At 33.2% G+C, this 16280-nt stretch overlaps 2 protein-coding genes across 2 annotated transcripts; both read right to left on the bottom strand.

The window, feature by feature from the left end:
- Nucleotides 1–558: 558 nt before the first annotated feature.
- LOC130898157 (beta-galactosidase-1-like protein 3) lies at nt 559–6832 on the bottom strand. Its single transcript, XM_057807231.1, has 4 exons — nt 6347–6832; nt 3107–3665; nt 2443–3024; nt 559–921 (listed from the first exon to the last, which is right to left on the bottom strand). Exons 1-4 carry the CDS (start codon nt 6830–6832, stop codon nt 866–868), a joined length of 1683 nt encoding a protein of 560 aa, XP_057663214.1. The 3' UTR covers nt 559–865.
- A 5233-nt stretch (nt 6833–12065) lies between these two features.
- On the bottom strand, nt 12066–14747 carry LOC130898175 (beta-galactosidase-1-like protein 3). Its single transcript, XM_057807260.1, has 2 exons — nt 13715–14747; nt 12066–13064 (listed from the first exon to the last, which is right to left on the bottom strand). Exons 1-2 carry the CDS (start codon nt 14700–14702, stop codon nt 12109–12111), a joined length of 1944 nt encoding a protein of 647 aa, XP_057663243.1. The 5' UTR covers nt 14703–14747; the 3' UTR covers nt 12066–12108.
- Nucleotides 14748–16280: the final 1533 nt, after the last annotated feature.

Here is a 16280-nt window from a genome sequence, read left to right as displayed (position 1 = left end):
AATATCCCACTTCTGACACCAATGTAATGTTTTTTACATGTCTTTTACATTCTTAACTTATTTAATCACTATACACTACACTAACTTATAATAATACACTTATCACTATCACTAAACTAACTTAAATAATTTATTTAAATTCTTCGATTACTTTCTAGTTCGTTCTGTTCACTACGACTATTTATAAATAATAAATATAAACTGAACTAAACTGCGCTACATAAATTTATTTATTTATATGCCACCAATAGAATTCTCCAAACTTCTAGAACATAAAGAAATAAACAAATAAATAGACCTTTCCAGAAATTATTCAGAAGAAACAAATGTAAATAAACATCAAACGGATTCCGCGGTTTATAAAAGGCGTCACGCGCGCCTTCGCCGAATCAATACATATAGGCAGAACCGGCTCTAGGGCGGAGACACGTCCGTAACAATATTGAGTGTATATGAGCACAATACGTGGTAGCAAAAATGATAGGAGAAATAAAAAACAAGATCAATTAATCAAAATATGATCAATTTGATATATTTGAGTAATCCAACACTACATATCCTTAAAAATCAAATTCTCTACAAATTTTATCGTTTTTGCAGGTACAAAATGCTCAAATATTAATATTTCATTTGGTCCTTTATGCATAAGAGCAGCAGGAAAGTAACTACTTAATTGAGGTCCCAGTTTCAAATATCTTGCTAATACGAAGCCGTTCACAATAATAATTCCTTTATTCCAGTCTCTCATGTCAATATAAGTATCACTAGGATCATCAATTTCTATGATAGCTCTATATAATTTTGGTCCCACTCCGAACTTAGGTTTATACCAATTTTGCAATTTTTGTATCCATTTCTTTTGGAATTATAACGGTATAATTTCATTGAAATGAACATTTTTTTTGTTAATAGTCACGTTACCTGTAAAAATATTCTTATAACAGAAGCTGAAGGTGTTTTTTTTAAGTGAAAAAAGAAACAAAAACTTCTTTGAATTTTGTGGAAAATATTAGACGTGTCTTAACATTCTCGAAAAGAAAATCAAAGTAAAAGCTAAAATTATATAACATTAATCTGATGTTTCTTTACACTTACTCGATCAAAATATGTAACGTAAGTTTAACTAAATATTGTTGGATATTTTAAACATATTCAAAATCGAAATGTGTATGAGTCTCACTCTTCCGCAGCAGTCTAAAACTGAATATACTGTTTACTCCTGCAGAACTACGAATGGAGTTAATTGATTTAGGGGAAGATAGTATCATCAAATCCCTTTTTAACGCTAAAAAGGATCCCATAGAAATCTGGAAAAAGGTTGTTGAATATCCATGCCTTCGAGAACATGCTCGCCGTTTACTTTCCGGCTTCGGAAGTAGCTACTGTTGCGAGAAAACATTTTCTCTCATGTCAAAAATAAAAACAAATATAAGAACGCAAATTACAGATGCACATTTATAGGATCAATTAAAGCTGTGTGTTACGAAGCTTGATCCAAATATACAATCACTGTCAAACAAAAAACAAAGCCAAATAAGTCACTAACTTAGTGAATAAAAAAATATTTTTTATTTTATTTTTCTATAATATTTTATATGTATATTATATTTAAAATTTTGTAGTATTATGTTTTATTTTTTCTATATAATGTAATAAATTGTTAAATCTATAGAAAAACTATAATAATTTCACAAAAGTCACTTTCTTAGGTCAATCAGCTTATGCGGCCTCGCTTATTGCTGCCTAATTTAAATGTGGCCTCTAATGGTAAAAAGGTTCCCCACCTTTGAACTATACCAAAATTTGGAAAATCAAAAAATGGTTGCCTAGTCAAGTGACTGACTAGGGACTATAACTCCTATATCATTGTTTTCGTATAAGTATTTGAATACTACCTTTTCCAATAATATATGTGTGCCTTTTTCAGCGGCCGGTTCTCGGCTTTGGAATTTGCTCAAAATAAAAATCTAAATTGTGAAATTTCAAAATTTACAAACATCATCTTTATCATGTTACTTATAGGGTTTATAATTTCATACAATTTTTTTGTACAAGCAAAAATGAAGGAGATATCAGCGTAAGACTCAAACTTTGAGTGCCCTTTGCTAAGCTTGCAAGCTTTGGGGGTTTTGTTAGGAAATTCGGGAAAATCATTGGGGCTAAAGGTATACTGCATCTTTTGACTCTGAAGACGATAACTTTGTTATCGAAACGCGAATAAAATAGTGTAATTGTGAGCGATGATGTAGTGGTAGTGTAAAATGATGCGGTTTCCCCAGCTTTCCAGGACTAACTTTTTTACCTTGTAATTCGAAATATTGCCTCTCATAACAAAATAAAGTTGGTATAATTTACTATTCATAAACTTTATCTATTCTCCAGATTGTTATAGCGATTAAACATAAGGTCTAATTTTCTGATTGAATATTAAATGGAAAATACCTTGCCATAATCCTTTAAACTGGTTAAATTGTTCTAAAAATCCGTAATTGACTCTCCCCCAATTTTCTACTATTATATCCAGGGTAACATTATGGTACGACTCTGGTCCAAGATGAAGAAAAGAGTCTTTCATTTTCCAAAAACCAAAATTGATAAGATCTTCCTTCGAATCCAGGATTTTATTCTTCAATATTCCGTTTATTAACACCAGCACCGTATCACAAACTCTTCCCTCGATTTGTAAAGTCGAATTTGATGGGATATAAACATTCGATTTTCTGTAAATAATATAGCCATGACTTTGTCCTGAGTTATTGTTAATTGGTAATAATTCCATGGACAATAAATTATCGATGTTCAAGTGAAAACTCTTATTTATAATGTCTTCTAGTGATAATTCTCCAATAATTTCAACCTGAGGGTATTTTATACGGCGGTGTAGCTCTGGCATCGAAGGCTGCTTGATTTTTAGGGTATTGTATGTTGAAATCAATTCTTTCACTTTAAAATATTTATCTGTGTAATCTCCTGCTTCTGAAAGAGGTTCATCGTAATCGTATGTAGTAACTATAGGTTGGAAGCCTATAAGAAAAATATAATATTAATTTATTATATTTTTGCAATCGAATAGATTGAATGTTGATGTACCTGACATACTACATACCTTTATTGTCAATCTCTGATACAGATTTATTTTTTAGTTCAGCACCGTTCATAAATCCCCAGTTAGTGCCTCCATGGAACATATAAAAGTTTACAGAAGCATTGTAACTCAATATTTTCTCTAGAACAATTCCAAATTCTTCAGCAGATCTAGTATGGTGCTTATCTGTCCAATGATCAAACCAACCCGTCCAATATTCCATCACCATTAAAGGTTTATTCGGTTGAAATTTCTTTAAAAGGCTCAATTCTTTGATTGGTTGTGTTTGAAAATTAGCTGTGGCCAAAACTCCCGGAATGGTACCAGAAAATCCATTAGAGGGAGTGTCAGAAGTAAATAGTAGTTCGACTATTCCGTTTTTACGTAAAATTCGTTTTAAAATTTTGAGATAGTTGATGTCTACTGGATGTATATGATCGTTTGTGTTCCCATATTCATTTTCAATTTGTAGTGCAATTATCGGTCCACCTTTAGTGAATTGTAGCGGTTTGATCAATTCAAGAAGCTTCTTAAAGTACCTTTCCACAAATTTTATATAAACACTATCGCTCGTTCTCACCTATAAAACATTAGATGTACTAAATAATTACAATGTGTTCGTTTATAAACGCTGCAAGTTTTTATCAAATCTAGAAAATTGGAATACAAGTTGAATCGAGAAGGTCTGGTAAATAAAACACCATTAGGCGGAATCATTCTTTTTTGATCGCATTTGATAGTTCTTTTAAACATTCTTGTCGAACTAAAGACATTATTGACAGCACTCATCATTACAAAATTTCACTGTCTGATGCGTGTTTCAATAACCAAGTGAACGTTTACAGAAACTGAAGGTTTAACTATACGTGTCAGACAGTGTAATGGTAAGTATTGGTAAAAAACTTATCAATCGTATACTGGTTATTAGCGATTTAGTAAAGATTAAGTATTTAATCTATGATTAATTGTTAAATTAATTTTATGATAGAGATTTGTTTAAGGTAATTTTTAAGGTAAGTAATGTTGTATTTTGGTCCTAAAATTTCACGTATTGTTCCGAGTGGTAGATTTGATGATGATCTTTCTGAGTTAAGAGATGGACATTCTGCGATTATGTGTTTTATAGTTAATTTGCAATTGCAGTAGCTACATTTTGGTTCGGGTTTCGCATCAAATAAGTAGCTGTGCGTCAGTCGCGTATGGTCTAGACGCAGCCGTGTTAGAAGAACTTCATCTCTGCGATTTTTCGGTAGTATTGACCATGGTTTTATTGAGTCTTTCACTTCACGAAGTTTGTGTGTGGATGTTGACCATTTGATCTCCCATTCATTAAACACTTTACGCTTTAAGATTGTTTTAATATCGGTAGTAGTTAAAAAGTTCACGCACTCCGCACTATCACTAATTACTGCTTCATTAGCGGCCAGGTCTGCCTCTTCGTTTCCTTTTATTCCAATGTGTGAGGGGATCCAACAGAATACTATTTTTTTGTTGTTGTCTTGTATGTATTTTAGTTTTTGCTTGATTTTGATTACTAATGGATTTGTGGTGTGAATTTTTTGAAGACTTTGGATTGAGCTAAGAGAGTCTGTGAGTATGACATGATTAGGCTCGTTTGATGAAGCGGGGAAGTGGGTAGCTCGATATATTGCGTATAATTCAGCAATGAAAGTGGATAGGGTTTGAGGAGCTTTTATCATATATTTGGAGGTTGGTGTAATGATTGCGATCCCCGTAACGTCTTGATATGTTGATGCGTCTGTGTAAATATGTACAAAGTTTTTGTTCTCATTGAGTATGTTATTTAAGTGTCCTTCGATTAGCTTATGGTTGGTGTGGTGTTTGTCGAAAGAGGTGAGATGGGTAATGAATTTCGTGCTTCCTATTGTCCATGGTGGAGTTTGAGAAGATTCGATAGGAAGGCATTCAGGAATAAAGAAATTTAATTCGCTTAGATATGATCGAATTCTAGCATAGAAAAGTTTGGGGGTTCTGGGTTTATTTGAAAAAAGATTTGGGAATTTCTTGGAGAAGCAGTTTTGGAGGATCGGATTGGGAGGATTGGATTTTAGTTTGGCTGCATATGTGAGGCTCAAATATATTCTTCTGTCTCCCAAGGATGGTTCCCCTGATTCGCAGTACAGACTTTCCACTGGTGTTGTTTTGAATGCACCTGTTATCAAACGTAAGGCTGAGTTGTGAAAGCTGTCGAGCTTTTTCAGTAGCGATTTGTTTGCTGTTGAATATACAATTGATCCATAATCTAGTTTTGATCGAATAAGTGTTCGGTACAATGTTAGTAATGTTTGTCGATCTGCACCCCATTCTTTGTTCAGTCGTTTGTTGCAAGCTAGGAGAAGGTTTCTAATATGGTAGTTCCAGCTTAGTGTGTGGTCGAATAGTATTCCTAGAAATTTTATTGTTGTTTCCATTTTTATGTCTTCATTATAAAGTTTCAGTACCGGTATGTTTGGTATGTTCTTTTGCCCTAATTTCACTTTGTAAGATGCGATTTATATGTAAGTACTGACCCGGCAAACGTTGTTCTGCTATTTAAATTATATCTACGAAATAACTAACTTACTATAAGTGTATAGGGATGTACTTGATAAAGTATTATTTATTAAAGTAACAAATATATTTCAAATTAAAATTCTTGATAGCTGTCAAGACATCAAAAATAATTATTCATATTTTTACAATTAATTAGGCGAGAATACGCCACATATAGTTGTCAAATAACCACTTTGAAATGAACCTAATATTCTATATCGGGCTCATACTGGAATGCTAGTCGAAGAAATAAATCTGATGTAAATGCTCGAAGAACTTGTTTTGTCCAACTGTTTACTATGAATCTACGCGTTTTTCTCCGTTATAATTGTCTCTGTTGATTTCGTTCATCTCGTGCCCTTGTGATTGTGATTGACATTCACATCTGGATTGTTTTGTTCACCTGTTCCTTTAGTCTATTTCCTGTGGGGTCACTTAAAAAACTCATTCTCTATATATTATTGGCGGCAAAGAATGTCAACTAGGGCTAGAAATTTCAGTTCCTATCTAATAAGATAGTGGACTGTAAAGTATAACTGTGTCTGAAGATAATAATTTGGTTCTCAAATCGCGCCTTATACTATGTAATTGTGATGCTGATGTAGTGGTAATATAAACAGTATGTTCAGTATGAATATCACTAATAAATGCAGCGATTCCAGCTAAACAGTAGCTGATGTTTAATATATACAATGAAAAAGCATTTACTTTGATTCCTTCATATCTCAGTAACCAGCTAGGCAAGCCCCCAAAATCCCACTCAGAATCAATGAAAGGACCAGGACGTAAAATAACAAACAAATCTTCTTCTTTAGCTAATGTTAAAAAATCGACTATATTTAAAAACTCCTCAAAATCACTCCCTTCAGAACCAAAGTCAAAACGACCATTTTGATACTCGTGAAGATTCCAAGGCACGTAAGTTTCCACAGCTATTAAACCAGCTGCTCTATATTTCTTCAATCTATCTCTCCAATACAATTTTGGCACTCGAAAATAGTGTAAGGCTCCGCTAAATATTGTTATGTTTTTATTATTAAGCGTAAAATAAGTATGGTTATCACTTAATCCCGTTATGATTCCGTCTTTTGTGAAATATTCATATAAAGTAGGTAATTCTGACACTGAACTATCCGTAAATATAAGTAAGAAAACAAAAATTAGTATCTTAGACATGACTTGTGGCTGATCCATATATGTATAATTGTTTCGGAAATAAAATACTGTGTAGTAGATAAATATTATCAATCCTGTTGCCCATTTCCTTCTTTTAAATACAAATCTGATATATATATAGGAACTAACAGATTATATTAAAATTCATCAAATTACGAGGGTTAAAATAAAGTGTGGGTATGTAAAACAGCAGCTGTTAAAGAGAAATATTCTGCACGATGAACAATTTGTAGGTAATAATACGGCAAAAGTGATTAAAATAAGTATTTTCTTATAGTTTCTATCTATTTTAAATGAGAATTTGCGTATTTTACTCTGCTATTAGAAATGTTTTATAGTGAAAGAATCATCGAACTATGGATTTTAAAGGCCGTTTCACACGATGCAATACAACGTGCATAGCAATGCAAGCCGCAATATTTCTTGATCAAAAGCATGCGCAGATGAAGTTCAACTGATTATTTCATGTAAGATCTTGACATTATCGGTTTTGTGCTGTTTTTATTTCATGCAAGTTTCGTAAAACTTAGTTTCGTTATTTTCATTGTTAAACTAGGCACAAAATATTTGTAAAAATTTGAGGCTAAGAATTTGTTTACTTTTACTGTTTACAAAGACTTACTTACATTATGTCAAGTGGCCTTTATAGATCACAGTGAAGCGTAAGTTTTTCAAAATAAACATTCTACCAAGTATCTAGTATGGTTAGATTGGAACTATGGGCGCGAGGACAAAAAAATCCGTACAACTGTTTGTTTGAACACAATTCCATTAGTGTTATGAATTTGATGAAATCGCTGGTTGTCGCTTTTTTTAGCCGTCCAGAACATTCGTCGTCAGTCACGCTGATACGCCCACGTTTGAATTCAACTGCCGAAAATTTTACATTCATAAATGATGGTGCAGAATCTCGGTACACAGTGTCCAACTCCTCTTTCATTTATATAACAGAGTGAGTTTTATATATGAAAGACCTCGATTATCTCGGAAACAACTTGTTGTCTTGTGATACGACCGGAATTATGGTGGTATCTACATCGTTGTCAGATCTTTCCTCTTTCTGGAAAAACAATGAATTTTGTTATTTCAAAAGGATCACCCTGTATATTTTATGTTTTTAGATATCTTCAAGAAATACTGATTATTTTTTGTTTACATTCTCTATACCTAAATGCCATAATTTCGGAGCTATAGCCACATGTACAGTATCTCCACAATAAATGTTGTACATTGAGATGGCTACGATTGATTAAACTCGTTTAATTTGAATAATCTTTAATAATTTATGTGCTAATACAAAACTCGTAACAACGTCTAGTGTCAGTAAGTTTAACGAAACTGGTGCAGTAAAATATTTATCCAAATCATGGCGCAGTAAGCCTACAACAACGGAAGACATATCTTTAAATGTTTGTGTGATGTTAGAAGTAGAAAAATTACGAATTTTAGAAAATATACAGTAAAGGCGATTACAGCAGATGCTCAAAATGTTGTCCATTTACTAGTAAAACAAGCCATGCAATTTTTGAAACTTTGCAATACGTTTTGCAACATCCCTGACTGCTCAATTCTTCTTATCTCTGTGGCAATCCTATCCAATCTTAATTCCTGAATATGGGCAGGTTATGTTTTATAAACGATGTTTTTTATTGACCCCACAGGAAATAGTCTGAAAGATTCATGTCGGGTGATCGCGGGGGCCATTCGATCAAAGCACGCCTTCCAATCCATCTTCTGGAAAACACATTATTTAGGTATTGCCTCACCACCCACGTATAATGAGGTGGAGCACCATCTTGTTGTAGCCAAATATTGTCGTTTGGGATATTGTTATTGCCTCAAAATTTCTAATAATGAAGCTTTTTAATGGAATTGAAAACTTGGATTTGGAAATATCCGAGCCAACTCAGGTATAATACTATTTTCCAATAAATCTAAATACGCCGGACCATTTAAGTGACCATCAATGAAAAAGGGACCAATTATTTTGTTGCCTTTTATTTCAGCCTATATATTCAGTTTTTCGGGATATTGGGTATTGGATTCACACATCCAACGAGGATTGTTACGTGACCAGTAACTACAATGATCCCGATTTACGTTTCCATTAATATAAAAAGTGGCCTCATCGCAAAACATAACATTACTTAAAAAATTTGGATCGTTTGGATTGTAACATTTTTCCATCATTAGGTCTGCAAACTCTTCACGTCAATCAAAATCGTCATCTGACAACTCTTGAACAAAATTACTTTGTATGGATGGAATTTCAAGTTCCCTGGATATTTGTCTAATACTCAAGTGTAGATCGTCTTCTCACTCGACACAAACACCTAAAGATTTGTTTTCAGTTGATCTGCGCCCTAATTTAGATAATATTTTACTGAACTTATATACTAATTTACTGATACTAGATCTTGGTATGGGATTTCGGTTAGAATATAAATTATTAAAGATATTACACGTTCCTTGTTGACTTCTACGCCTATCACCATATCCTTATATCATTCAAATATCAATTCTTTCTTTTCCAGATAAACGATCCATGTGACATTCACTGAATTTCAACAATAATAATTATAAATCATTATAAAAATCGTATAAGCCGCTCTGAGATAATTGAGGCGTTTCATATATAAAACTTACTCTGTATATTTTGGTAATTGCTGGCAACTTTAGGTTAAGGCTGAAAACTTTTCAGACAACCCCCGTAGCAATCATTTGGTAAATATTACCAGAAACACTTATTCATTTTACGATAAGACTAAAGGTTATAAAAGGCATTCAAATAACCTGACGCCGAGTTCATTATAATTAAATCAAATTATGCTTAAATTTCGCTCATAATAATATATTTGATATTGTAAATTTATTGAGCTACTAAGGCCGCTTATCCTATGCTCCTATTGAATGCTATAGCGGCGCGGCGTCCGACTTGAACGTGAACGTTCCGATCGACGTCTGTTAGTGTGTAGTTGTGTGATATAAATTGTATATAAATTCCACTTTTGGCGATTTTAAAGAGGAAATACAAGATGACCGCATACGAAGAAAAATCAGAGCAACAAGGCACCGATTATTTATGAAGAGGAAGGAAGAAGGATGGTTCTAAATTTGATAATGGAACACTTAAAAGACAACAATACGAAATTTATTGAATATTTTCGTGTCAATCGAGAAAAATTCACATATATCGTAAAACTTGTGCGGGAATACTTAACACAACTGGCATCAAAAAGGCATCTTAAGCCTACATCAGAAGAAGTTGCTGCTTATCACTTTTAATTTATAATGCACTATAACATTGGACTGATTCCATTAATAATTCGTTTTTTTCTTCATCGAGTTTCGAGTTTCAAGTTTACGCTACAATAGTTTGAAATGACTAGAGATGCGGAGCAAACAGTTTTAATGGCGCCTACGGATTCCCGTCAACGTCAGCAATACATTTTTATAGTAAGCATAGTGACGCGGCGTAAGGCGTGACGCTGTACGCGGCTGACGGCGTTTAGAGTAACCATAGCCCAAGCTTTTATTTCAAATTATTGCAATAATGCTCATATTATCCTTGTTTAAAGCCCGCCCCGCATTCAAATAAAATTTTTCAAAAAATCAAAACAAAGATGTGTCAAAAAACAAAAAAATCCCCAAACCGAGAAGGACGGTTTTTACTTGCTAGAGCTGTCTTTTCATTCTCTTCCGGCCAATAGTCGCAGCTTTACTTCCTTTCCATCCAGGACAGCAAACACAACCCCACACAACTCCAGCCCTGCAGAGGAGCAAATCCTATGTCAGGGCTAACTCCAGCAATCGCATTTCCTATTATAAACTTCCCTTATCTACCAAAAAATTTTTCCAGCGGATCTCTCTTTTGGCGACAAGAGGTATAATCCAATGATTCATATGAACATAATCATCGAGTTGCTTTACACACTTATTTTTATACAAGAACATATAAAACGAAATAATTGAATGAAGAAATCAATAATTGATGACTTGAATAACATAACAAAATAGTTAACTATCAACTTATGAGGACTGACTTCTTTTTTATCGTCTAGCATCAGAGACCTTGTCGGTTTTATTTCTAACAGTTGATAGAGACCTCTACCAGGTACGCAACCACCATTCCATATTTGGTTTTAATAACTTTCACAAAATCACTAATCTTAAGCAGTTATTTAACCTTCTCAATACCAGTTTTTCCTTTCCAAAAAAGGGTAAATCATGACTTTAAAGTGTTAAATAAAGTAGAAATAACAATATTCTACCCCTCCTGTAAAAACTTTAAATGTAGGGTCATTTTCGAGGGTGGGACATATATGATAGATACGACAGCTTTCGTTTAGGAACCTTGGTTTGTTTTGAAGTTCCAGGATTTTGTCCCAATTCTTCATAATTATCACTGCCAGAGAAGCCAGGCACATATTATTTATCTGCATCTGAATCCTCCGATCTGGTTCGTTAAAAAATTCTATTAATTTTTCGTTTGCCAACCCTTTCGTACGAGCGTGCATCATGATATTTGAAAGTATAAAAATTACGTTCCTTGAGAATTGGGCATAGATATTTTTCAAGTACCAGTGGGACAATAATATCCCAATAATAAAAACCGATGGGACACATATGTCCCATATTAATATTTTTAAAAGGTACAGTGAATGAACTTGAATTAAAAAGGATACAATAACAAAACAATTCAAGTGCACACACTTCTGTTTCTTGGCTGAAATGGCTGCCTGTACAGCGCTAGTCATTGGCACAAGTAAACAATCATATGATACAAAGTTAAATAAATGACTGTTACAAAATCTATTACGTGAATTATTTATATTTTCTCATACATCTTGGTGGCTTTAAAAAACTCTATGATTTTCTTCATTTTTGTCGGGTAGTTAAATGTCTCCTTGAGGTTGGTTTTCATATCAAACTGCTGGTATGCAGTAGAGAATTCTCTACAGTTGGTGAGGATGTGCTTAAAAGACACAGGAACGTGACAACTTTGGCAGATAGGACGACTTTCTGAAGATATCAAATAGCCGTAAGTTTTGGGTGGTTGATGGGGAGTCTTCTTATTGTCACAGCTTCTCTCCTATTCAAAAAGTTAAGGGGAAAGGTGAGAAGTAGATGGGTGAACGTTATGTAATGCTGCCAAGATTTTGGAATGAGGTTTTTGAAGTTAGTCTTCAGATCATTGGCAAGCTGAAATGGGATTTCAGGAGGACTCTTTGTGTATTTATATTGAAACTACTAAAATATATATCTTTATTCATAAAAAAAAATACAGATAACAATCATTCGTGTACTTCATGTATTAAATCTTGAGTAAATTTGATCAATTTAGCAGGTGTAAAATGTTCAAATATAAAAATATCATTTGATCCCTTTTTCAATAAAGGCGCAGGTAAATATACACTTTGTTGGGGACCTAGTGTTAAATATCGAGCCAATACAAAATTATTAACAATCACAAACCCTTTAATCCAATCTCTCATATCTATATATGTATCTTTTGTTTCGTCTATATTTAACACACCTTTGTATAATTTAGGTCCAACAGTAAAACTCGGTTTTTGCCAATCGATAAATTTTTTTGTAGACTTTTTATCAAATTGTAGTGGTATGGCTACATTGAATTGTATTACTTCCTCGTTTATCAGTACATTACCCTGCCATATTCCTTTAAATTGGTTAAATTGTTGTAAGTATCCATAATTAACCCTTCCCCAGTTTTCAACAACGAGATCCAATGTTGCATTTTTGTAATCCCGATCACCTAGTTCAAGTGTTGAGTCTTTCACTCTCCAATAGCCAAATCCATTCAAATCATCTTTGGTGGTAATAATTTTATTTTTTAGTTCTCCGTTTATCAAAACCAAAACAGTGTCACACACACGTCCTTCGATTTTCAAAATTGAATTTTTAGAAATATCAGTATTTGTTTTTCTGTAGACTATATAACCGTAACTCTGACCAGAATTATTATTTATATTTAATAACTCCATAGGTATCATTTTTTCAATTTGTACTGCCTGGTTTTGATTTATAATATCATTTAGAGATAGTTCTCCAATAATTTCTATATTGGGATATGCTATTCTTTTACATATTTCAGGCATCATGGGTTGTTTTATAGGCAATTTATTGTATTTACTAATTATTTCTTTGGTTTTATTATATTTATCCGTGTAATCTCCTGCTTCTGACAATGGGGCGTCATAATCATAACTGGTAACATCTGGTTGGAAACCTAAAAATGAAAAATTTAATGATAAATAAAGCATAAAACGAAACTGATATTTTTCTTGGTATGTCGTACACGTTAGTAAGTACAACAAGAATCAAAATTTGCAAAATAATAAAATACACAAAAATCAGTCAAAAAGGAATTATTCAACTCTAAAATGGTTTTATCAACTTTAATAGCTCTAGTTTTTGGGTGAATATACTTAAATATAAGAGTAATATCTCTACTTTTATTATTAATTATTTATTAAGTACCTTGTGCACAAAACCCATGAGAAGTCTTTCCTTGTCTAAGGTTTCGACGCTCTTGAGCTTGTACACAAGAATCAATTGGAACAAACTTTGGTTAGTTTTATGTCAAGTGTCAAATTTGAAAACAAGTCACAAATTATTTGTTGACGTATCCGACATACAAGATACTTTTACCATATATTTAATACTCCTATATGGACAATTGGTTTGGGAAAAAACGCCCCTACGTTGGGGTGCCGACAATATTCATTTTCTCTCTCGATCGATACGCTTTATCTATACTGCGCATGCTTGAGAATGCGCAGAGCCGAGTTGGAACCCCGGAGGATAGAGAAATCGTTGTCATTCTGTCTTCCTAAGTCGAAGTCTTAAATTGTTCGATTAAAAGTTTGAATTACTTACCTCCATTGTCAATAGCTGTGTTGGACTTGTCTTCCAAGTTAGCTCCATTCAAAAAACCCCAGTTAGTACCACCATGAAACATATAAAAATTGATAGACGCTCCGAAATTTAAGATACCTTCCAGAACAGAGCCAAAATTTTCAACTGTTCTAGTATGATGCTTCTCTGCCCAGTGATCAAACCACCCAGTCCAATATTCCATCACCATTAAGGGTTTATTGGGTTGGAATTTCTTTAGAAGAGAAAGTTCTTTGGATGGTTCATTTTGGAAGTTAGCAGTAGCTAGTACGTCAGACAATGTGCCGTGGAATCCATTAGAAGGCGTATCCGATGTAAAAAGTAATTCTACTACACCGTTTTGGTGTAAAATATCTTTCAATTTTTCTAAATATTTTCTATCAATTTCATTTACCCCATCATATACATTACCATATTCATTTTCAATTTGAAAAGCTATTATGGCTCCACCTTTAGTAAATTGAAGAGGACATACTATATTCAGAAGTTTTTTGAAATATCTTTCTACGAGCTTAATATATTGTGGTTCGCTTGTTCTCAACTTTATTCCCTCATATCTCAGTAACCACGAAGGTAATCCACCAAAGTCCCATTCGGCACAAATATACGGACCCGGTCGAAGTATAACGAACAGATCTTCTTCTTTAGCTAAGTTAATAAACTCTCCTATGTCAAGGAAATCTTGAAAATCACTTCCCCCTTTGCCGAAGTCGTAAACACCATCTTGATATTCATGTAAATTCCACGGTACGTATGTTTCAACAGCGTTTAAGCCGGCGGCCCGGTATTTTCTTAACCTATCCTTCCAATATTCTCTGGGTACTCGAAAATAATGTAAAGCACCGCTATAGATGACAATATCTTTGTTGTTTAATGCGAAACGAGGTTTACTATCACTAAGACCGGTTTTTATTCCCCCTTCTGTGAAATATTCATATAACGTTCGTAATTTTAAAGTACCTTTCGACATGGTTGTTATCGTAAACTGACTACAAATAAAAATAAACTCAGTAAACAATGCGCAAGACGCATTCGTGATGTGACGTGTGTAAAATAATAACTATACTCGGCAATATAAGTGCGGGAATTTATATTATCTAGGTTAAATAATACGAGGGATACAAAGAAATATTCGTTTCTAAGAGTATTTGGCAAGATGATACAATCTACATTTATAATATCTACTTGTTTTCCAATTGAATAGCATTAAATTGAAAGTGAATATACATTGTGTCTACTTAAGCTGGAACCATATGGAAAACTTTTTTTATTAGTGGTTTTATGTTAAAAAGTTCTGCATGGTTCAAAAGTTAAAATGCAATCATCAGATATTAATTATTTAAAGCAGTATACGATAAATTTACCTAAATAACCTTTCTATTCATCACTGCTTATGAATAACGTAATGAATGCATAATAATTATTTATTGTAGAAATTGAGCAATCCATACAAACAATATTTATTAAACAGAAACAAACATAATTAAATTTTAATTCACTGTTGTACAGCTTCGACATATTCACCTTCTCGTTGTAAACATTTTATTGTTCTTTTGTCAAACTCTTGTATTACTTTCCGTATCATATTTGGAGTAATTTTTTGGCATTCTTCAGAGATAATTCTCTCCAAATGGTCTACATCATCAAATGGTCCTGGCTGATAAACCTGCTTTAAGTAACCCCATCAAAAAGTCAAGGGGAGACAAATCAGCAGAGCTAAGAGGCCAAAAGAGTTCTCTAACGTTTAATGTACTATGGATGGAAGCACCGTTTTGTTGGAACCATATTGTCATACGTTATTGCAACGGAAGGTCGTGCAAAAAATCACTTACTTGATTTTCTAATAATTGTAAGGCATTTAAGGAATGTCGAAAAAAAGGTCCAATTAATTTTTGTACACACCACACCATACGTTCGTTTTAAAAGAATATAGTTTCCAAGTTTTTATTACAAAGTTTCGATTACTGTTAGATCACTAGCGACAATTTTCTAATGAGACGGTTCCGTTTGAAGAAAATGTTGCCTCATCGGAAAATATTATAGATCTTCTAAAAATCGGGTTTTGATCCAGCTTTTCTTGGATCAGAGCGCAGAATTCAAAGCGAATATCGTAATCCCTTGGTAGTAACGTGTGTACAAATTGGGGTTTGTATGCATGATATTTATTACCTTTCAAAAAATTTGCCACTGTATCTTTATTTACTGAAGTAGTTAGGATTGCAGTGGCTCTTTTTCTTAATGACATTTTCGGGTCTTCTACGACACTTCTTTCACAACCCGTTTATTCTTAAATTTATTTTTTATACTTCCACAAGCCTTAAATTTATTTAAAATTTTTGTTGTTTTGTTGATTGCCTGATGTTTCTATGCGAATGTCTATTATTAAAAATATTTGCGGACTCTCTATGTGTTTTGTAATTGTTTCCAACAATTAACACACGATTTAGTAAATTTGCCATTTTTATTGTTATGTTACAAACAAGATTGCGTTAAATTTTATTCCGCCAGAATAATTAATACAGAATGATTAGTAAATAATCACAAATCA

This window comes from Diorhabda carinulata, chromosome 9, assembly GCF_026250575.1.
Source record: "Diorhabda carinulata isolate Delta chromosome 9, icDioCari1.1, whole genome shotgun sequence".
NCBI lineage: Eukaryota > Metazoa > Arthropoda > Insecta > Coleoptera > Chrysomelidae > Diorhabda > Diorhabda carinulata.
Note: the sequence above shows the minus strand (reverse complement) of the source record. Positions and strands in the feature narration are given on the sequence as shown.

Coding starts and splice junctions, on each gene's coding strand:
- LOC130898157 (XM_057807231.1), bottom strand. CDS start 6,832: ATGGATCAGCCACAAGTCATGTCTAAGATACTAATTTTTGTTTTCTTA. Junction 3,666..6,346: donor TGAGATATGAAGGAATCAAA/GTAAATGCTTTT, acceptor AATGTTTTATAG/GTGAGAACGAGCGATAGTGT. Junction 922..2,442: donor GTTTAAAGGATTATGGCAAG/GTATTTTCCATT, acceptor ATATTTTTACAG/GTAACGTGACTATTAACAAA.
- LOC130898175 (XM_057807260.1), bottom strand. CDS start 14,702: ATGTCGAAAGGTACTTTAAAATTACGAACGTTATATGAATATTTCACA. Junction 13,065..13,714: donor CACAGCTATTGACAATGGAG/GTAAGTAATTCA, acceptor TTTCATTTTTAG/GTTTCCAACCAGATGTTACC.